The 22,351-nt window shown below is 37.6% G+C and overlaps 2 protein-coding genes across 3 annotated transcripts; one reads left to right on the top strand and one right to left on the bottom strand.

Moving 5' to 3' along the window:
- Positions 1 to 299: 299 nt before the first annotated feature.
- On the top strand, positions 300 to 7,740 carry TRMT61B (tRNA methyltransferase 61B). Its single transcript, XM_034427986.3, has 7 exons — positions 300 to 1,981; positions 2,918 to 3,020; positions 3,914 to 4,104; positions 4,417 to 4,508; positions 6,326 to 6,528; positions 7,289 to 7,357; positions 7,507 to 7,740. Exons 1-7 carry the CDS (start codon positions 1,163 to 1,165, stop codon positions 7,608 to 7,610), a joined length of 1,581 nt encoding a protein of 526 aa, XP_034283877.2. The 5' UTR covers positions 300 to 1,162; the 3' UTR covers positions 7,611 to 7,740.
- On the bottom strand, positions 6,290 to 22,351 carry SPDYA (speedy/RINGO cell cycle regulator family member A). Of its 2 annotated transcripts, none has more exons than XM_034427987.3 (8): positions 22,263 to 22,351; positions 20,980 to 21,023; positions 19,031 to 19,283; positions 18,393 to 18,451; positions 17,269 to 17,354; positions 11,567 to 11,738; positions 9,271 to 9,559; positions 6,290 to 7,873 (listed from the first exon to the last, which is right to left on the bottom strand). In XM_034427987.3, exons 3-8 carry the CDS (start codon positions 19,263 to 19,265, stop codon positions 7,800 to 7,802), a joined length of 915 nt encoding a protein of 304 aa, XP_034283878.2. In that variant the 5' UTR covers positions 19,266 to 19,283; positions 20,980 to 21,023; positions 22,263 to 22,351; the 3' UTR covers positions 6,290 to 7,799. The 2 variants fall into 2 exon arrangements, with proteins under 2 accessions (XP_034283878.2, XP_034283879.2); XM_034427988.3 differs by lacking the exon at positions 22,263 to 22,351 and adding an exon at positions 21,909 to 22,261.

Genomic DNA, 22,351 nt, shown 5'->3' with positions numbered 1-22,351 from the left:
TATGGTGTGGGAAAGGTGGTACAAGTGGTTGCATGATAAAATGAAAGAAAGATCTAAAGGTGAGCAAATAGATTAGCTTTATCGCGAGGCCAGTGGTGTCTCAGCACAGAAAGTATCAAATTCCCTTTATGCAATCAATAGTTGCACTACACACAAGAAGCAGAGAAGGGCGACTATAATTAGCTCCTAAATAAACAATAAATCAATCAAGGGAAAAGCTCTAAAGAAAATGGGACGAGAGGCAAACCCAAGATAATCTATTACAGTGGAAGAATCAAAACACATCCCAACACTTCTGCAGAGAGCCACGTGAGACTCAGCCGGCGCAGGGCATATGCATCATCTTGTCTCCCCACAGGGCTAAGATCCAATGGTTTTATACCCTAACATCCGGATCTCAATTGCAGTTAACAAGTCTCCATATGCGGGCAAGACCACTATACATACGTAGAATTTAAGGTAAAAAAGATAACATGCTTAACGTTTAGTTGTTGGTTAGGTCTAAAAGCAGAAGCCAGATACCGCCACTCCGGCAGGTTATGCATAGGTTAAGTTCAAACGAAATAAAACGTTGAGTTGTGTTTCTTACATTCTGAGGATCCGCGTACTGCAATTTATATTCGTTCTTGAGAAATAGTGGAACACGGTTCTTAGATTATTATTGTGTGAAATTCAGCAGGCAGATTTTCCCGTCACAGGAATACAGATAGCAAAGCCAGTTAAATCTCTACTTCTCTTGGAAAAGGATAGAGGGGCAGAATTCAAGGGGTCCTGAGAGAATCTGTATCTTAGAGAAGAGCCTCATTTGTTCCAAACCTCGTAGCGAACGACATCCTTTCATCCGCCTCCTTTCGCTTAGTATTTCTATACCCTCGCTGCCTTTAGCACACACCCCCCCCGGGCCCGCCCCCATTGAGGAGTCCATTCATAACCGGACGCTGAAGTGGAAACCTACGGTAGTTCTTCGGAAAGGCCCCTTTGACTGGATTGCGATTGGCTCCGCAGCTCGCCCGGGAAGGAAAAACTCCCGTCTGCGTCCTGTTTGCCTTGCAACCAGCATGGTAACCTTTGGCAGAGTTGTAGAACGGCGGGTTCCATTAAGCCGAGCGTAAAAGATTGGTGAGTTGGCGGCATCTGCTCTCCTCGAAGGACCGAAGCCACGATGGCCTGCTGCTGGCAAAGGCTGGGTCTGGGGGCATCGCAAGGGTGGACTTGGGCATCGCTCCGGACCAAGATGAGAGAGGATCGATCCTTACGCGACGCTGGGAGAAAAGGGCTGCACCTCCGCGCTGGAGTCCCAGCGGTGGTCATCGCTCATTCCAAAGCGCACCGGCACCAGCTGCAAGGAAAGCCCGCAGTCGATTCCCAAGGCGTTAGTCGCCGGGTATCTTCTACCTCGGCGGGGGGCGGAGACGAAGGGGATGCGGTCCCAGAACGGGTTAGCCCTAAATCTCAGCCGGACGCCTTTAGGTTGAGGGAGACGAGCAGAGCTTGGAGAGGGTCGCTGTCGCCCTTAGAAAGGCTGAGCCGGATGCTTAGAAAGGCTGAGCCGCCCGTGCTTCTCTCTGCGGAGATCAGAGCTCTGAGAAGCGCCGAGGTGAAGGAATCCAAGTCTCAGGAATGCGAAACGGGCGTCGCAGAGGAGGGAGCCTTTCCTGGAGCAGATCCCCAGCTGGATCGAGGCTCTCTGGCTGAGAAAATTAAAAATGCGTCTTCAAGGAACTGCCCCTTCCGAGTTGGGGAACTGATTCTAATAGAGGGTCATCGAAAACACGGCTTGAAATGGAAGATCCAATGCCTGCTCACGGATACCGGAACGTGTAATACTAATTCGGGTTTCATTAGATTCTCTGAGATCGTAGGCAGACTCCCCGGACAGCTGTTCCAAACGTCCCAGGGTAAAATCTTGTTGATTCGGAGGCCATCCTTAGAAGAATATGTGCTGCTAATGGATCGAAAACCTTCCATCATCTCTCCGAAGGTATATATTAATTGTTCGGCACTCCCCAATTCCAATTCTGGGGACTGGCAAGTATGTTACCGTTCCCTTTGTTTCAACGGGCTCCACTGAGATCTTGTGGGCTCATTTTGAAAACAAAATTAGTAAAATAGGCATTTGGTTTTTTAGGACCCAACATGAGTCCCCACCTAATCTTTTATGCCTCCTGTATATATTTCATATTTCTTTCCTTGGCTACCACATCAGACTTTCCCCATAATTTTTAGCCCCCCTCTTGTATGATTCCCTTTGTAGCCCAATGATTCTTTCTGGGCTGGGGAATTATGGGAGTTAAATCCAGACACATTAAGGTTGCTGAGGTTGAGAAACACTGCAATAGTAAGCCCAAAACAGAGAGAAAACGAAGCACCTTTACTGCTTCATCTTATCATTAAGGCATGCTTCCCCAACTTGGATACTCTTTGGACATTTGGACTTTCCTTCCTCCCAGAACTGTCCAGCCAGCATAGCAATTGCTGAGAATTCAGAGTTGATCTATTTATTTGGAAAGTACCTGGGCTAATTATAGACTACAAGGTTGACTCAGCCTTCCATCTATCCGAGTTTGATAAAATGAGAACCCAGATTGTTGGGGGCAATATGCTGACTCTGAAAACAGTTTAGAGAGGGCTGTAAAGCACTGTGAAGCAGTATATAAATTCTTTTTATTGCTATAAAAAGAAATTGTAGTGGGACCTCCAAATTCTGGTTGGAATTACTTCTGTTGTTATACATATAAAATTATACTCAATCCTGTTCTCTACAAGAATTGCGTGCAAACATCTACTACAGCTGCTGTTCAGTTATGCTGAATATTTGATCTGCATTGAAACTGGATAGACTAAAGAAACATCCCACTCAATACTATTTGAATAGTAGCTTTGAAATATCTGTCATCTTTGTTCTATTAACCTATAGGATGCCAATACAATGCTGCTGTTAATGGATATCACTCAAGGGGACACAGTATTGGAAGCTGGTTCTGGTTCTGGCAGTATGAGTTTATTTCTATCAAAAGCAGGTAAAATGACAGATTTTGGACAGGGTTTTCATTATTGGTGTCAGCTGACAGAGTTTCCATCTTTTATTGTTTCTTTATACTAAATCAGACTTTTTGACATCTTTATACAATTGCTCCTCTTTTGCCAGGCTTCAGGCAGAAAAAAAATGTATTTCATTCTTGCCACTTTATCATTTTAGTAGGAGGAAGCCGGGGTTAAGACCAGGATTTCAAGCATAGATTCCATTCCTCATAGCTATCAAATAATTCTTATAATGCAGTACAGGTTGTTGGGTTATGCCTTAGATATTTTGATACTTAATCCATCGTTCATATTTAGTATGTTGTCTGAACATGCCACTATCATGCTTCCTGAAATAAGTAAAAAATTATGCACCTTTTGGTGGTAAAGCCACATTTGAGATGAAATATGAGAAGATGCTTTTCAGATAATACTGTCATGCAATTATTGCATTCTATTTATAGGATTTTTCTAAGGTGTTTCCTATTGTTTATTTGTCATCTTTTTTACCAGTGCTACAGTTTGGTGAAATACAGCAGCTCCTTAAGGCTGAAGAAGACTGAATGACAATTTCAAGGGTAGTCACCTATTGCTGACATCCCTGGAAAAACTTGTCATCTTGCAGCTTTTATGCTGATGGGTTATTTTACTATATATCACCATAAGGACTCCTTAAATGAACAACTAAGAGTTGTTGAGTAGTAGCTAGTCAAAGGTGAATGGTAGGGCAGCTAAAATTAGGAAAGGCGGGTATGGGAGGGAATATAAGTCAAACAGGAAAAGAGTGGTGGTAAATCTTGGGTTTTCCCTGCAGGAGGCTTTAAAGTATTTTCTGTATCATTTATGAAATTGTTTATATAAAAATAAATCAACTTGTTTATATTGTTTTCAGTTGGGTCACAAGGTCATGTTATAAGTTATGAAATCATAAAACAACATCACAAATTGGCAGAGAAGAATTTTTGGCAGTGGCGTAATGCATGGAAAATAGGACATGGTAAAGAGTGGCCAAATAATGTGGATTTCATTAATCAAGATATTTTGACTGTAGCTGAGGATTTGAAATCTGTAACACTTGATGCTGTAAGTACTGTATTTGTTTTCTTGAAGTCAGAATTTCCTGTTCAAAGTGGCTTGGGGACTTACAACAGATAATACCATTAGCACTATAAGCAAACACTTTTAGTTTTATCATCATTAACTCATAATCTTGCCAGTCTGATCTTATGGTTTGTGAGTGTGTGCTGCTAAAAACATTGATATACTTTATGCTAAAAACAGATACACAGTCACAAGTCTTATAGTACAATAAGTACTTCTAATACAAGTACTCATTAAAATCAAACCCTGTTGTGTTTTACTTCAATATTAATATTTTTCTTTCCCCTTTGTTAGGTAGTTCTGGACATGCTTTCCCCACAGAATGCTTTGCCTGCAATTTTCCCAAGTCTTAAACAAGGGGGGGTCTGTGTTGTATACTTTGCAAAGTAAGTATTCATTCCTTAAATCTCCAGGTTTTGATTTCAATGCTTAGAGAGTACAATTGTGCAAAACATTTGAAACTTTATTACATGCATGAATGAAGCACCCCTTTCAAACTTTTCAAGCAGACAAATATTTTCCCAGACTAATATTCCTGCCTTAAAGCCGCATCTTGTTGCTTCATGTATATGTACATGCAGGGCCATTTCAACTTTGCAGGAAAGAATACAGCGAAGCGGCTGTGGCACATGTGTATATGAAATCAAATAGGAACAGAAATTGCATGAAACTTTTTCGTTAGGCTAATTATACCCAGTTCTTTTAACAAATCTTCATAGGATTTAACCTTCAATCCCGTTGCCATCTTGGTGGATCTTTTTTTCACTCTTTTAAGACCTTTTTTTTAACCTCCCTCTTTTTCAGTCTGTATATTAACTCAATATTCAAGCGGTCATGTCTCATGTTATTAACCTCCAATGTTAGCAGATTGTGCAATTGCAGCTTTGTAAAATGCAGACAATATGAACTTTTATCTGTTTCCCAGTTGAGAATGAGAGGGGGGGGTTGTTTTTGCTTCCTTTTATGTAAATATAAAAATATTCTTACAATACTATAGGATGTATGTATGACAATTAATGAGATTCCAATAGAGCAGACATATACTACAAATATCTTGGAGTGAAATAGTCAGATTTTCAGAAATTTTCAGATACTGTTTCAGATCAACTTGGCTGAAAAGCGCTAATAGCAAACCCGTCCTTAGGTCTCTTTTGAGAGCTCTGCCCATCAGTTCTCCTCATGCTATTTGGAGAATGACACCTGCAGCCTCAGGAAGAAGGCCTGGACATGGCTAGCAACTGTCTCGCATAGAGCCAGACCCGGCGTGTCAAGCTAGAGTATAAGATAGCAAAGGTCAGCAGGAAGTAGCAAGGCCTATGGAACATAGGGTGTAGGGGCAGCTGGGGCTTTGCACTGTGGCACTAGGGTGGCTAGCTATGACACAGAGCTTGAGGCAGTGCTCCTTGGTAACATTGGGAGTGAAAGAGAGGACCTGGGGTGGTAGGAGCCTGCTGAAGCCCCAGCACCACCACCTCTCCACTGCGTAGGACAGCCAAAAGGTTGAAGGGAGAGCTAGGCAAACGAGAGGACTTGGAAAGGAGACAAAGAAGGTAGACCCTTAACTCACCAAGGATTAGGGATGGGAAGACCAAACTGAGAATTGCTTGAATTGGGTTGGTCTTCACCTAATAACCAATAGGTTTGGTTAGCAGCCGCAATGGGGACTGCCGGGATTATTTATGGCCATATCACTTAGTAATAGAAATTCCAGTTCCAATTACTGCCATAACTCAAGGACTACCTATAGAAAAAAAAATCAGTATGATAAGATATAATAATGGAACAATCTACTGATATAAGTTGTGGATTCTGTGGTTAGACACCTCTCAAGTCTGGTTTAATTAGTTTTTTGTACATTTCAGTTTGGAATGGATGATGCTTATGGTTCCTTCCAATTCTGTAATTCTGCCTTTAATCAAAGTGACACGGTTGAAACATCATGCTAAAATGTGATTTAACCATTGTTTAGCAAACCATAATGACTGAACTTACATGTTAGTCTAAGCAAAAGCAAATAATTCACATTATGTCTTAACATGTTATATGTCTACAGTTGTATAAACATTACTGAAAAATGAATGTCACTAATAACAGTGATACCAGATTGAATAAATATGCATTAAAATTGGGCTACAAAATAAATAATAAAATACATTTTTAGAAATTCATTTGCAATATATATAATTGTTTATTTTTCTACAAGTATCACTCAGGTTATTGAATTGATGGAAGCTATCCGGATCAGAAAATTAGCCCTTTTTTGTGAAAAGGTTTTGGAAGTTACACATAGAGATTGGCTAATATGCCCAGCTACATGGGAAAAGAGAAATGTTCTTAAAAACATAGCATCTGAACTAAACATGAATGATGGAAATGATGTTTCTGCTGAAAAGAGAGGAAATGAAGGTAGGAAATGGGTGGGTTCTAAAATTTTTTACTACTGGTTCTGGGGGCGTGGCTTATTTTGTGGGTGTGGTTTAGGGGTAATGTGACTGGGTGGGTGTGGCCAACTTTTTTTTTTTACTTTTAAAAGCATTTTTTTCTACAACCTTAAGAAGTTGCAGAAAAAAATGCTTTTAAAAGCCTCTGACAATCCCAGCTGAGCCACGTGATCAGCAGAGGCTTTTTTTTTTACTTTTAAAAGCATTTTTTCGGCCAAAAGGGTTGTAGAAAAAATGCTTTTAAAAGTAAAAAAAAAGCCTCTGATAATCACATGGCTCAGCTGGGCATGGGGGGGGGCAGGGATTTTTGCTACTGGTTCTCTGAATCACCCGCCGCCATCGCTACCAGATCGGGTGATCCGGTCCAAACCGGGAGCATTTTACTCCTGGTTCTGCCCCTTTTGTTTCCATCTTAGCTTTTGGTTGTCTCTTTTGAATAGTGTGTAAATATGGCTTATTTCTCTGTGTATATTGATAGTTGATTTGTCTAAATACCAATGTCTGATATTGTTTTCCTTCAGGGATGACAATATGAAATAAAATTCATGTCCTCCTCTTATGGGAAAGAAAGAAATGGGGAAAGCTGCTAAAGTTCCCAAGGCTACAAGGGAGAGTAGGGGATGAGAATTGATACAGGGATGAGAAGTTTGATAGCAGATTTGTTACAAGAACAAATTTGAATTAAAGAATTTTGGTCATTTACATATTTTATTTTATCTCAACAGCTTTTGCTTCTTCCAATATAAGAATACCTTATGTTGCTAAACCTTTCCCATTTCTAGTTGGTCACACAGGTAAGAATAACTTAGCAAAAATGTTATAAGCTATACATTTCATTATTACTATGTTTTTCATAAGCACTGTGAAAGTATTTTTAGAAATGAATAATAAAACAAAATGCTAATGACTGTTAAAACATTAGTTTTTTTCCCCTTTCATATAGTATTCCTTGTCAAGCTGAGGAAATTTAATTCATTATATTCAAACACTGCTCCAGATGGTATGTGCCAATTTGAAGACTGTACTTCATCAGAAATAACACATTAGAAGAAATTTTCTTTGATATGAGTATGATTTGGGAAACAACTGATGTGTTTACATTGACTAAGATACAGTATGTTTCAATATACTAATGTGTTTAACAAATAAAAGAAATAAAAGAAATTTAGATAACAAATATTTTGATATGTATTTTGTGTTTAATTTGCTATTCATTTTGAAACTTGTTAAGTTTTGTTATTCTTCATTTCCAGTAAACCAGTCCATGGATTTATCTCGACTACTTTTTTTCCCATTCCTAGGCCGGTCATCTGTCAAAAAAATGGAAGTATTTGGGAGCTTAGAGTGTCATTATGGATAAGCAAGCATGCTTTTGTATTCAGGTAGTCCTCGATTTACAACAGTTCATTTAGTGACCATTCAAAGTTATATCACTGAAAAAAGTGATTTATGGCCGTTTTTCACACGACTGTTGCAACATCTCCATGGTCATGTGATTTACATTCGGATGCTTGACAACTGACTCACATTTTTGACAGTTGTAGTGTCCCGGAGTCATGTGATCGCCTTTTGTGACCTTCTGACTAGCAAACTCAATAAGGAAACCAGATTCACTTAACAACCGTGTTACTAATTTAATAGCTGCAGTGATTCACTTAAGAAATGTGGCAAGAAAAGTCGTAAAAAGGGGCAAAACTCACTTAACAAATTTCTCACTTAACGACATAAATTTTGGGCTCAATTGTGGGCTCATAAATTGAGAACTACCTGTAATTTAGAACAGAATACATAAATAGGAATAATAGAATGAAAAACCAGCTAGAAAAATAAAGTTTTTACAAGGCTTTCCAGTGAACTATATAGTTGCTTTGAGTTTAAATGGACTCCAGAGGATGGTAGAGAACAGGAAGGCCTGGAGGAACACTGTCCATGGGGTCACGATGGGTCGGATAAGACTTTGCAACTAACAACAACAAATATAGTTGATTAGGCTACTTTCTATTGTTCTTGCCTTCAGCTCATTAATTCTAATTTCTTGGTGCATTAGATGTTCTTTCCTTAAGTTTAAACCTACTCTATAGTTTTCATGTAGACACAAAACATTGCCAGCAAGAGAGACATACTGTATTTTTCAGAGTATAAGACACTCCGGACTATAAGACATACCTACCTTTTTTGGTGAAGAAAACAAGAAAAAGAAATCTGCCTCTGCCTCCCAGCAATTTTGCCTCGTTGCAGCAAACAGCAAATAGCCTGCTTTACTTTCATTTTCGTTTTCAGCATAGCTTGATTAGCACAAGAAAAAAAAAATCTGCTCCCAGCAATTTACCTCCTTGCAGCAAGCAGCAGAGGCCCGCACAAAACAGCTGAGAGTCAGGAGGCATCCACCTGACAATCAATTTATGCTAATTAGGCTGTGCTGAAGCTGAAATGGGCTGTTTCTTCTTGCTGCTTGCTGCAAGGAAGTAAGTTGCTGGGAGGCAGAGGCCAAAGGGTGGGGGCCAGTGGATGCGCGGGGCTACATTTGGTGTATAAGACACACCTAAATTTTCGCCCCCTTTTAGGGGGGAAAAGGGTGCGTCTTATACTCCGAAAAATACGGTATATGAGATCTTTAAACATACAGCCCTTTTGACTTCTTGACTATAGTTAGACTAGAAGTTTAAGTATTACAGCAATATTTTATTTCTATGTTCACTTAACTTACCTTGGGAGTGACACTGATAAGATGGATCAAGGAGCATTTTATCTGTTGGATCAAGCAAACCAGGAATGACATGTTGCTCCATCATTTCCAGAGTGTCAGTGGAGGAGGAAGATGATAATCCCAGCCTTATATATCGTGTTTTTTTCCCACAAAGTGAACAGTCTACAGGTGTGGCATTGGGTCCTCGAGGCAACTGTACTTTGTTTCTGCAACTGTTTCTTATAGCTCCACTATGGTAAAGAGACCGTTCCCGCTGCCATACATAATGTGTTGAAGCAATTGCCATTACCTGTATCAAAGACACTTATCTAAGAAAGGACTGCATCAGAACTATCATATAGCAGTGCACAGAAATTATAAAGGCTAGTGGACATGATTCATTTTCTTAATTAACAAGAACATAATTATAAAACATCAAAAAATTGCTATTCATTAGCAAAATTGGTCTAATAAGTATAGAGCAAGAGAAAGTGAAAGGGCAGATACCACTTTCAAATGAATGCTACATCTATGTTCAGAAAAATCTGAACTAAAGAGTCTAAAGTGCAGAAAAGAGGTTGCATGCAGCAGTGAGGGCAGTCCTGACAGCTTCATTCCATACCCCTCTATCTATGACATCTTCACCAGCATCTGAATAAAAAGTGGTCACTTTTGTGCCACATGGGGCAGCCTGTTCTGGAACTCTGGAGATCTTCAAAAGATAAGTGAGCGATCGGTAATGGGGTGAGGTGGAGCAAATGGAATCTGGTGGGCTGGGAAACTGGCCCAGTGCGCCTGTGGAGACCTGGCGGGACAGGATGGGGAGAGGAAGCAACTATGGGTACCCCAGGGGATTGTAAGCAGAGCATGAGATATCTCAGTGGGCGGGGGAGACCTTGGGTGGTTGAAAGTAAGTGGCCTGTTCCAGCACTATGCCCCAATTCTGGGATACCTCATGTGCACTTAACGACCTGTGCATTCGATTAATGAATGTGTTGTGGAAAGCAGGATGGGATCACATTCATTTAATGTGATCCAATTAACGAATCCTCCGGTTATGAATGTAATTGGCAGGCTCTATTACATTTGTAACTTGAGGATTACCTGTTGGCAAAATAGCACATTTCCCAAGGGTATTTTTTTTTTTTTTTAAGCATTAGATCTTCCTGTGCTGTGTAGCATATAGGGAAGCAAGGGATCTCCAGCAATTTCGGGCTTGGGCAAGTACTTCAGTCTCTTCCCATGTGATGTTTAGAATCTTTTAAGTTTTCCATGAATGTTCTTCACCAGGTCATAATCTCTGCATGGAAAACAAGACCTGCAAGTTGGAGTGTTTTTCATGCTGAAACATTTTTGGAGCACTTCTTCATTAGTAATATGGTCAAAATAATGAATCTTTATTAGGAAGTAATAGGAACAGTAAAAAATGGAGTCATTTGGCAGAAGCAGTGGAAAACTTAATGCAATTATTACTGTCCAGTTGCACTTACATCCATCATTATGAAATGTTTTGAGAGGCTGATAAAGGACATTATTTTATCCAGCCTCCCTGCAACATTTGACTCGCTTCAGTTTGCTTACCGTCCAAATCACTCTGCTATTTCTTCTGTTCTCCATCTAAGCTTGGCGCACTTTGAGGAAAGAAACACTCATTTGCGAATGCTGTTTGTCAACTTCAGTTCAGCATTTAATTCAATCATTCCTCACCATCTATTAGACAAATTGGGCCTTTTAGGATTTGTGCAACTGGATTCCTGATTTTCGTATTGATAGGCCCCAGTATGTGCAAGTTGGGACTAATATTTCTAACACCATTTTCTTGAGCACAGGTTCTCCTCAGAGCTGTGTCCTAAGTCCGCTGTTGTTCATCCTGTTGACCCATGACTGTTGTGCTAGGTTTGCCACCAAATATATTGTGAAGTATGAGGATGATACAAGTGTAGCGGGCCTTATTCAATATGACAGTGAGGATGCTTACCACAAAGAAGTAGGTTTGGTGAACTGGTGTAACAAAAACAGCTAGTATCTAATTATATAATGTAAACTGTATCCGTAGGTTATTTCATATTTTCCAATACGTGCTAGTATCATGTTTTTTTAAAACATATACCCACTCTAATAAAGGTCAATTATTCATTAGAGTGCATTGAAAACATGGTATCAACTAGCAATTAAAGTGAGTAAAGATAATTTTGACAGCATTTTAAAAAAAAATTCTAGAGTTTTGAAAACAAGGAAAGGTGCTGTTTTAGAAAACAGAAGTTTATTATAATTTACCTATCCTCTTTCTTAATAATATGAAACATATTTTTCTTACCTCTTCACAGCAACGTCTGCTTACTATAGCTCTATAACCCATCTTACTCCACAGTTCATCCCTCAGAGCCAAGAAATCTGGGAAGAGTTTTCTCCAAGTTTTTCCTAAAGCCCATGGGAAAATCTCATATTTTGACTCTTCATCGTCTTCTTCAACTGTATTTGCAAGGTATCTACAATAACATGTATATGACAATTAAACATAACTTTAATCAAATGTTTACCACTGTCTCCCATCTTTTTTCCTTACCCCCATTCCCATGTCATTGCAGATTGCTCAAAACAATTTAGTTTGGACAAACATCCCTAAGCTTATATTTCATATTAGAAAAATAGATTATCATTTCTGACATTTGCTTATCTTAACTTAATATTCAGAGTACCAAACTCAGAACTATATGCGCAAAGAAAATCAAAAGCCAAAATACAGAAATAGAAATTCAGGCATCCTGAAAATCTCAGCTTTTTAAAGAAATGAAAGTTTTGCAGTTTCAGAATATAGAAACAATGCTGAATGCAAATCAAGTTAAAATATCTGGCTTTGATATTTCTAATTGATATTTCTCTTATATATGCATTGAAAAGATTTCTATTGCTGCCATCTTCAAATATAACCCTAGGAGACTAGAAACAATCAGAACAATATAAATATGTAGAAATACAAATACAAAATTAAAAACCATTCTACTCTAATAAAGGTATCATAACAACCAGCTACCCACACCAGTTGAGTTCACATCCTGGCCCAGCACCTGGTGGAAAGAGTCAGGTCTTTATGACCTTATGGAAAACCAAGAGAGTGGAAGCTCTTCAGATTTCAGGCAAGAGACTGTTCCATAGGACAGGTGCCACTATAGAGACGAAGCTAGAGCCAATGGAGGAAGATGGTGCAGCCTCTCTGGCTCCAGACGAATGACCGGAGGAGCAGGACGAGGCAGTCCTGGGTCCCTTGGACTTGGGAAGTATTGCCAGCGAAGGAGAGAGGGTGCAGGAGGACCAAGTGAAGGGGGAGGAGAGGGCAGGCAGTGGAGCAGAGGAGCGATGGAGCTCCAACAACGACCAATTACCTTCCCCACTGATCCCCGAGCATGGAGAATGGAAAGGAGGAAGGATCAGCACAGGGCGACCCAACGACTCGGGAGGAGGGTGCCCCGCCCCTCGTAACAAGGCTCAGTAAAGGGAGTTAAGCCTTTGTTCTGGCTGTGTTGCTTCCATGCCCAGTCCTCACAAATCACAAATATCTGAATTACTTATAACTCTCAACTACCAATACTGAGAGATGTAGCCTGCCTGGAGCCAAACAGGTTGAGATCCAGCTATCCAGCTATTTCTATTGCTAAAGTACTTGTAGAAGATGATTTTGATATATTCAATATGTAAAATAAAATTGCTCCCCATAATGTTGAAGTTTGCCTTGCATTTTGAAAAAAACACCTGGATGTGCTAAACCCCATGCAATATGGACAACACTGAACTGAATTTGCACAGTGGCCATGGTAGATGACTGACGCCCTCCATACCTGGGGAAAAATACCATCATTAAATTGTGCCTGTGGGGCCAAAAACCAATCTAGCCAACATATACTGACAATGCCAAAATACAGGCTATAATGGAGACTGTTGATTTCCTGGCTGTGACAAATGAAGTAAAAATTATATCTGTAATCTAGACATACATATATAATATTTTAGATTTTTTATTTCATATTTTATCTCTTTTTATCAAAATATGATATGAATGTGCATAAATAAATAAATAAATGTTTCAACAATACAGGCAGAGTTAGAAACTGGAATTCATGAAACAGCCAAGGAAACCTGGAAAAAGATGTTTCTGTTTTACTGATTCAAATACCCCTGAGTATTGCAAAGCATCTCTTTTGACAGATTTGCAGAGCCCTATGATATGGCTACATAGTACTTTTCTGGATTTGTCTTAGAAATATTCATCTTAAATCCAAAGCAATTGGGGTAATAGTGAATTTTTCTAGTTCCTCAGAAAGAGTTCCACTTTTTTAACCAATGCATTGTAAATCTTCTGCCGAAGTTTCTATAACTTGCCTAACTATTTTAATGGGTTGTTTTATTAGAGTTTTTGGCCAATTTATTTAATTGTTTTAATTGCTTTTAATTCTTATACTGTTATGGTTTTATTTCTGGCTGTACACCGCCCTGAGTCCTTCGGGAGAAGGGCGGTATAGAAATTCTATAAAATATAAAATAAATATAAATATAAATGGAAACTGGCAAATGTAAACAGGAGGAGTGGGTACTTATTTGACAGCTACACCATCCAGTCAAGGAATGACTTTATGGGTTCTTCAATTACAGGGGTTTGGGAAAGACATAGAATAACATTAAAACCTGTTCCTGGAATTTCTATCATTTGTGGCTGTCAGGAAAGGGCCCATGCACCTATATTCTGTGAAAGTTGGGGGGAATGTATTTATTTATAGAGATTTTTTCAACCCTTTTTATGATATTTACTATGTGATTAGAGAATAATCATAATAACAGTGGTTAATTTAAATTCAGTTCAGTTCAAATAAACTGGATCCTCACCTAAACCAATACTTTCTTGACAACATTTCTCAACTAAGAAACATTTATTTACCAGATACCCTCAATGCAAGAATAATTAAATAACTAAGATATGGGAGTAGGTTTTGACATTTAGAATAATTTAATGTCTTAAAAGTCAACCTGATATAGAATTCAACTCAAATTGGAAACCATTTCTAGATCAGGACTTAATTCATGGATTTGTAGTACATCCAAAGTGGGACTTTATATATATATATATATTTTTATAGCATATATTTCAATTTTACAGATGTATCTAAATCAAGGCAGATTCTTAACACTGTTAATTGAATTGTTCATGGTTTATAATTCTACTTGATGGTTATTGATATACCGGTACATTCTTAGCCTACAGCTTAATAGTGATTTTTAGTCTTTTAAAGCAATATTTTCAGAGATTCTTTTTTTTTAACTGTACCAAATTGACTTAACCCAGACTCAGGATCCTGGACAAACAGGTTCTTTGTATCTCCCCATAAGGGTTGGGAAGCTGTTGTATTTTGTAAAAACCAAACATATACCAGTGTTAAATTTCTTCTTTGTCTTTTAATAGCCAGCATGTAGAGCTCTTGAACCTTTTTTACATGGTGCTTTGTCTTGCTGGGGTTCTATACTTCTTTTCCTCCTTTTGGATCATCCTCTGCTTCTAAAGGAGAAACACTTTTTTTCATTTGGCTGCTGTACTCTGTTTAGTATTGGTTGCAGAGCTTCAAAACTCCCATACCTCTGCCAAGGTTGCAGCTTTATTGGCAATTCTTGCTGTGTTGGTGCTAAGGGAAAACTCAGATGGGAAGGAAAGAAAGCAGTATAGATGCCTGCAATTCTTTCAAATAGCTTACTTGTTCACATACCCCATCTCTTTTGAAAGGAAAAAAAATAGAGTCTTTATTTATTTATTTATTTATTTATATTGGATTTCTATACCGCCCTTCTCCCTAAGGACTCAGGGCGGTGTACAGCCAGATTAAAAAAACATGCAGAACAAATATTAAAAACAATTAAAAGATATATAAATTTGGCCCAATTAAAACTCATTTACCAATTAAAAACGTTTAAAACATTTAAAAACAGTTAAAAATTTCATCTTAAGCCAGCCCGGCTTGTTTAAATAAATGGGTTTTAAGGGCGCGACGGAAGGCACTGAGGTCTTGGATTCTCCTTATCTCTGGGGGGAGCTGATTCCAGAGGGTAGGTGCCCCCACAGAGAAGGCCCTCCCCCTGGGGGTCACCAGCCTGCATTGTTTGGCTGATGGCACCCCGAGGAGGCCCTCTCTGTGGGAGCGCACGGGTCGCTGGGAGGTCGTCGGTAGCAGCAGGCGGTCTCGCAGATAGCTAGGCCCTATGCCATGGAGCGCTTTAAAGGTGATAACCAACACCTTGAAGCGCACCCGGAAGACAACTGGGAGCCAGTGCAGCTCGCGCAGGAGCGGTGTTACATGGGAGCGCCATGCTGCTCCCGTCACTACCCGCGCTGCTGCGTTCTGGACCAGCTGGAGCCTCCGGGTGCTCCTCAAGGGGAGCCCCATGTAGAGAGCGTTGCAGTAGTCAAGGCGAGAGGTGACGAGGGCATGAGTGACTGTGCACAGGGAATCCCGATCAAGAAAGGGCCGCAACTGGCGAATCAGGCGAACCTGACAAAAGGTCCCCCTGGTTACAGCCGTCAGATGTTCCTCCAAGGACAGCTGCATATCCAGGAGGACTCCCAGATTGCGAGCCCTCTCTGTGGGGGCCAATGACTCGCCCCCAATAGTCAGTGATGGAGTCAACTGACTATATCGGGATGCCGGGAGCCACAGCCACTCAGTCTTGGAAGGGTTGAGCTTGAGCCTGTTCCTCCCCATCCAGATTTTTGATTTTTCTTTTCTTTTCATGAGGTTAGTGTAATCTCAACATCTTTACCATTCAGTGATAAGAAGTCAGTAATGAAGTTTGGCTACCCCTTGATGTACAATATTACATTTGATATGGTTGTAGCGTCAGATACCATCTGGTCAGATATGAATTGGTATCTTTCATTTGTTGCAGCCCATGTGGGTAAATATATAGAAATATATAAGTGAATAAATCCACAAATATATTTAGTTATTTATAATTAATGATATACTAGAAATCATAAGGTCCAAGACATATTATTTGTTGATTCTTCTGTATTTTACATTTTATCCCTTTTTCTTGACTATTTTGTTTTATGATTGTGTGTACACACACATACCACACACAATTTTCTGAATGTCTAATAAAGTGTACTAAAGTTATCTGGATAATTCAGCTTATAATTACTGCCAAAATCTGACTTCATAGCTTTTCACTTAGATTGAAGCAAATTGAGCAAAATTACTACTTGGTCCAAATAGCAGACCAAATAGAAAATAAGTACATTAGGCAATTATATACTGTATTTAAAACACAAATAGTGGGTTTTAAATATATAATTGCCTAATGTACTTATTTTCCTAAAATTTTACTAGTCTCTAGTTTTGGGATAGGAACAATTTTCATTAAGTTTGTTTTTGAATTGTAAACATTTATTAATTTTTCCCACTGAAGAAGTCATCTAAAGATTTAGAATATTAAATGAAGTTTTCACCTTAAGATGAAATGTGAAGCCTATTCAAATCAGGAAGTTTAAGCACCTCATTGGACTATAGAACTCCAAAAATATATATTGAAAAAGAAATTGAAAGTTAGATAATCACTCTGGGTAGAGAATTAATAGGGCTCTATTGTCCCTGGTCTTTTTTTTTTTTTTTACATGACAAGATTACACAGCACGACTATATATTTTTTGGGTTTTTTCTATGAACATAAAATATAAATTTCCATTCTTAACTTTCATTTTAAAATATTAGAAATCTGCAGAAATCAGTCACACTTCTACTTAGTTTTGACAAGCAAGCTGGGTTCATACACCATTTTGCAAATTAAATTTCTATCAGCCTATTAGTCCAAGGTGCTTCAAGATATAAATATTATAAATATAATTATAAATATTTGTAAATGTATAAATATAAATTTCTATTTACTGGAGCCAGCAAGGCTTTGCTATATCTACTCTTCTCTCAAATAATAAATTCTCTCTCTTGCACTTTCATCACAACTATAAAGTTTAGAGTTACTTACAGAGCAACAAAGAAATTAAGCTTGGTGTGTTCGTTTATACTATAGCCAGCCCTCTTGAAATAAACAAAAGTCATTGCCAAAAGATACTGTTGAAAGAAAGTAGAATATTAATGTTCCTCTTTTCCCTTTGGTCTAAAAATGACAAAAGTCATTTGATAAAATCAATAGAAAAAAATTATCAACAAAAAAAAAACATTATTTTTAATTAATTGCCAAGCACAGAATGGTTTTAAAATTCAGGTGAATCACACCTCAAATTGGATTTTTCAGTCATGCTCTGTCACAGAAACTTGACTCATGTTCTCACTGTCTTAACCTCATTAATAGGACATAAAGCAGGGCCAGAGATATTGCTCCTAACCAACAGATTAAGGATCAGGTAATTTTTCAGTTATACTGGAAATTTAGAAAACAGGAAACCGATGTAAAACTGATATAGAGAAAAATGGGCCAATAAATTGCAGCTACTGGCCTTGTGCTGCAGAGTAAAGTACTGCTAATTACATAATAGCCTGTCACATAAATTGTTAGTATGCCATGCAGTGTGTCACTTTCTGCACAATCCTGTGGTGTTGTATTGGATACCAATACCTACAGCCGCTGCTCTCAAATTCTTTGCTGTCGAGTATGCGTGTATTAAGAATTAGGGCCATGTTCTCATTTATATCTCAATAAGAGGTATAAATACATTATTTTTATTTAGATTTATAAAATGTTGATTTGTATTTTTAAAATATTGATCTATGTGAGTCAATCACATCTAAAGACGTGGCTTTTTAAACAAATCGCCTGACCTGCGGGGTGTTTTTAGTTTGGTTTTAATATGGGTTTTAATTGTTGTATTTTTAATTAATCTAAATTAATTTATTTTTACTGTTCTACGGTTTTAATCCTTTTTGAGCCGCCCCGAGTCCTTCAGAAAAAGAGCGGCATATAAATTTGACCAAATAAATAAATAAATAAAATCTAATCACAATATTTTTAAATTTTATGTTATTTAAAACAATAATTGAATTATTAAGTTGAAATTAGCATGAAACAATAGGGTTTGGTAGATGACAACAGAATATACAGTAAATCCTCTGATTTTTAAAGTTATACTGATTTAAAAGCAATAAGTCTACCTTGTCTGCAATTTTACAGCAACAGTCCATCCACAAGAAATCTTGTATCAAATCATCATCTGTAAAATAAGGCAGCAACGACAAACAAATTATAATCTCGGGATACATTCTTTGAAAACAGCCTTTTACCAATAAAATTATATTTTTCATAAGTTCTGATTTGACTATAAAGTCACCAGCTATTGGAGGGGGGGGATGTTGTCTTTAAAGAAAACCAAAACCAAGGAAAAAATGGTATGAGCACAAAGCAAACTTCTTTACAGTACATAGATTTATGAGCCTTATCTAATTTCCAACTTCTACACATATGAAGGCTGAAGAAACAGTCATTACTATCAGTTAATTCTATAAGCCCAGGAAATTTTTATTTATATTTTGGTTTCCATGAGAATAAAATCAGAGTGCTGAAGAGTTTTAAGTTTGTGAGATTTTCTGAGTTACTTCTCATGCACATACAATCAGTTTGCATATTTTATTGAAATAGGAAATATTAGGTATCTATTTTCATATAAGAGTGTATAAATGGCTTGATAGCACATAATCAATATACATATACTGTATATATAGAACTATGTACTATATGCATGTGTGAGTGTATGCATAGATATAACATACTATTAATGTACAAAAAAACCTACCAAATAGTTTAAAGAAAGCTGTCATTTCCTGACGCTGAATAATTAAACATGAACCTTTTGACTGTTTTGGCTTAATATTATGATTAATGTTTTTTCCAGAGGTCTCCCGGCAGTCTTTAAATTTTGGGCGCTTAAGGGCAAGTGTCTTTTTTTGCTGATATGATTTAGATTCATTTGGTTTTACATGGATGGTAATAGTGGGAGGTGTTCGACAGCAGCTCTGGTTATGTTTCATTTTCCTAAATGAAGTTACCTGTTGAAATAAAAATAAATTCTTAGCTGAAATTAAAGTTATAGAAAGGATATCATGAAAAATACACTATGCATACATGCTATATCTTTATTCATATGCTATGAGCAATTGTTATATCTTTTCCATATTTTTCTACATAAAGTACAATATAATTGAAGTTAATAGAATAACAGAGTTGGAAGGGACCTTGGAGGTCTTCTAGTCCAACCCCCTGCTTAGGCAGGAAACCCTACACCACTTCAGACAAATGAATTTTATATATACAGTGTTCTTGGTGGTGGTAATTCTACATGATTATATTTCAAAGCCATCTGGTGCTTTTGAAAATAAATTGACGCCCACTTTTTTGTGGCAGCCCCTCAAATACTGGAATACTACTATCATGTAACCCCTAATTCTTCTTTTCTTTAGACTAGCCAGACCCCAAACCTGCAGCCGTTCTTCATATCATTTAATCTCCAGGCCTTTGATCATCTTAGTTGCTCTTTCCTGAATTATTTCCAAAGTCTCAACATCTTTTTTGTAGTATGGTGACCAAAATTGGTTGCAGTATTCCATGTGTGGTCTTACAACAGTTTTGTAAACCAGCAGTAATACTTCACGAGATCTTGAATCTATGCCTCTGTTTATACAACCCAGGATGGTATTAGTTTTTCTGGCTGCTGAGATTTTTAATCAAATGGGAGTTTCCCCTGTATTTTATTGTGGTCCACCAAACAACTCCGAACTAAAAGCTGTCATTTTTCCTTCCCTTCAAAAACCTTGAGGAATCTATTCCTAGCATTAGTTTTTGGTCATGACAGCATGTATACCTAACCCTAACCCGAACCCTAAATTCATTTTTAATTTAAATGGGATTTTCCCATGTATTTTACTATGGTTCACAAACAACTCTAAATTCCTAGAAGTTTTGGAAGTAAAGGAAAGTTTGTTTTTCTTTCAGAGTTTTTCATGGACCACAATAAAATACATGGGAAAATCTCCTTTGAACAAAAAATGGATTTGCAGTTAGGACTAGGGTTAGGTCTATCAGGTGTCATGGCCAAAAAATAATGCTAGGGATATATTCCTAGAGCTTTTGGAAGGAAAGTTGACAGCTTTTCGTTCGGAGTTGTTTGTGGACCACAGTAAAATACACGGGAAAATCCCATTTGAATTAAAAATGAATTTAGGGTAAGGGCTAGGGTTAGTGTTAGTTCTACATGGTGTCATGGCCAAAAAGTAATGCTCAGGATAGATTCCTTGAGGTTTTTGAAGGAAGGGAAAATTGACACCTTTTTGTTCGGAGTTGTTTGTGGACCACAATAAATTACATGGGAAAATCCCTTTTTAAACTAAAAATGAACCTAGGGTTAGGGCTAGGGTGATGATTAAGTCTACATGTTGTCATGGCCCAAAACTAATGCTTGGGATAGATTCTTAGTGGTTTTGGAAGGAAAAGAAAGTTGACAGATTTTTGTTCTGAGATATCTATTGACCAAAGTAAAATACATGGGGAAATCACATTAAGGAAATCACATAACTAATCTCTTGTCTTTTTTACCAGAAAATCCTTTAAATCATAGCATGTAAAACTTTTAATTCTGTTCTTGAATTACTTCCTTATGTCTTAATTTCTGAGGTGAAATGAAAATAGTAGGTATTTAGGACTATTTTATCTAGAATCAAATGAATAACACCAGGGTGTGCTGCTTACCTCATATCCTGACAATGAAACTGCACCACTGGGTAATTGAAAGCCTACAGATTAAAAACATGATAAATATGTAAGTGTTTCTTATCCAGTAAAAAGCAAAAATTTCTCCTTTTATACCCTCTCTTTCTCTCTTCCTTTTCTAATTTGAGGTCTTTCATACTGCAGTAAACTTTTCTGTACCTTAATTTCAGAAAAGGGAACAGGTAACTTCCCTAACCTGATTTGGAACTAAAAACTGGGAAGTGTAGCTTATTAACTTTCTAAAAGGCAAAGGTTCTCATTTCTGTGTTAATATTAAACAAAATTTAGAAGCAAAAAGATAGCAAAAAGGCTATCAACAGTATTAAAATGACATTACTAAGTCAGAAATGCACTCCCCAAAGTAAGACCTTGCCTTTATTACAGAACACTTTTGTTCTATTCCAACTAAATCCCATGTGAATGAAATAAGACATTCTCAGTGACAATTTATTTTTCTAATCATCTTTTTAGCTCCATTTAAATCCTTCAGCAGAAAAAAAAAAGTGCGAGGAAAGTGTATTTGCTTGGGATATATATCATGAAAATATACTACAAAGTAATGTATCCTCATAGGATTGATAAAAAAAGAATCTCACCCTGTACTATTTTTATGGCTGGTGATTTGAAAAGCCATTGTTTGCCTTTTCAAGTGGGTTTCAAAGTGTTGGACTAATAAACTAGTTATTTTAAAAAAACTTATGAAACTGTAAATGTATTAACTTGTATCTTTTAAGCTTTTGAGGGCCTCTGGGGATGCAGCTTGCTGCTTGAGGTTATTTCCTAAACGCATACAGATTATTTCAAAAGATGGCCTAACACATATGCAGAGGGACCTAACCTCTTTTTATTATTTATTATTATTTATTTTGTATTATTTATAAATAATGACATCCTAGAATTCCCCTTACCTCAAATACCTTAAGGGGATTTTAAAAAAAACAGGCTCTCCTTAATTTTTTAAAGAGGAAAATATATTCATACTTGGTATTCACCCTGTAGAAAATAAAAGTGTTGAAAGCAGCAGAAATATTTAGAAATGGCCCCTTCCTCCCTAAAAATACACATTAAATGGCAGCCTTCCTCAAATAATAAATATATTTCTCACAGTAAAGGGCTTGAAATACTCAAATCAGGCCTGTGGTTTTTAGTTTTATTTTATTTTTTTCCTCCAGAGGGTCTTTGAGCCAAAGACTAACAAAGATTCATATTTAGCAGCATGTAGTTATTAAGAAAACAGGAAACTTCCTGCATGCTACATTTACCTCAGACTTAAGTACCCTACATGGGAAAGGGAAAACAAGAGGGGGTCACCGCCTTTTTTAGCCAATCAAAAATCTCCTCCTCAGACTGA

This window comes from Pantherophis guttatus, chromosome 1 (assembly GCF_059756535.1).
Source record: "Pantherophis guttatus breed Tessera chromosome 1, ASM5975653v1, whole genome shotgun sequence".
NCBI lineage: Eukaryota > Metazoa > Chordata > Lepidosauria > Squamata > Colubridae > Pantherophis > Pantherophis guttatus.
The sequence above is the reverse complement of the archived record's forward strand: the minus strand, read 5'-3'. Positions and strand labels throughout refer to the sequence as shown.

Coding starts and splice junctions, on each gene's coding strand:
- TRMT61B (XM_034427986.3), top strand. CDS start 1,163: ATGGCCTGCTGCTGGCAAAGGCTGGGTCTGGGGGCATCGCAAGGGTGG. Junction 1,982..2,917: donor CTTCCATCATCTCTCCGAAG/GTATATATTAAT, acceptor ATTAACCTATAG/GATGCCAATACAATGCTGCT. Junction 6,529..7,288: donor TGAAAAGAGAGGAAATGAAG/GTAGGAAATGGG, acceptor TTATCTCAACAG/CTTTTGCTTCTTCCAATATA.
- SPDYA (XM_034427987.3), bottom strand. CDS start 19,265: ATGAAACATAACCAGAGCTGCTGTCGAACACCTCCCACTATTACCATC. Junction 18,452..19,030: donor AGCTTTCTTTAAACTATTTG/GTAGGTTTTTTT, acceptor CTTATTTTACAG/ATGATGATTTGATACAAGAT. Junction 7,874..9,270: donor TTATCAGTGTCACTCCCAAG/GTAAGTTAAGTG, acceptor TTTTTTTGACAG/ATGACCGGCCTAGGAATGGG.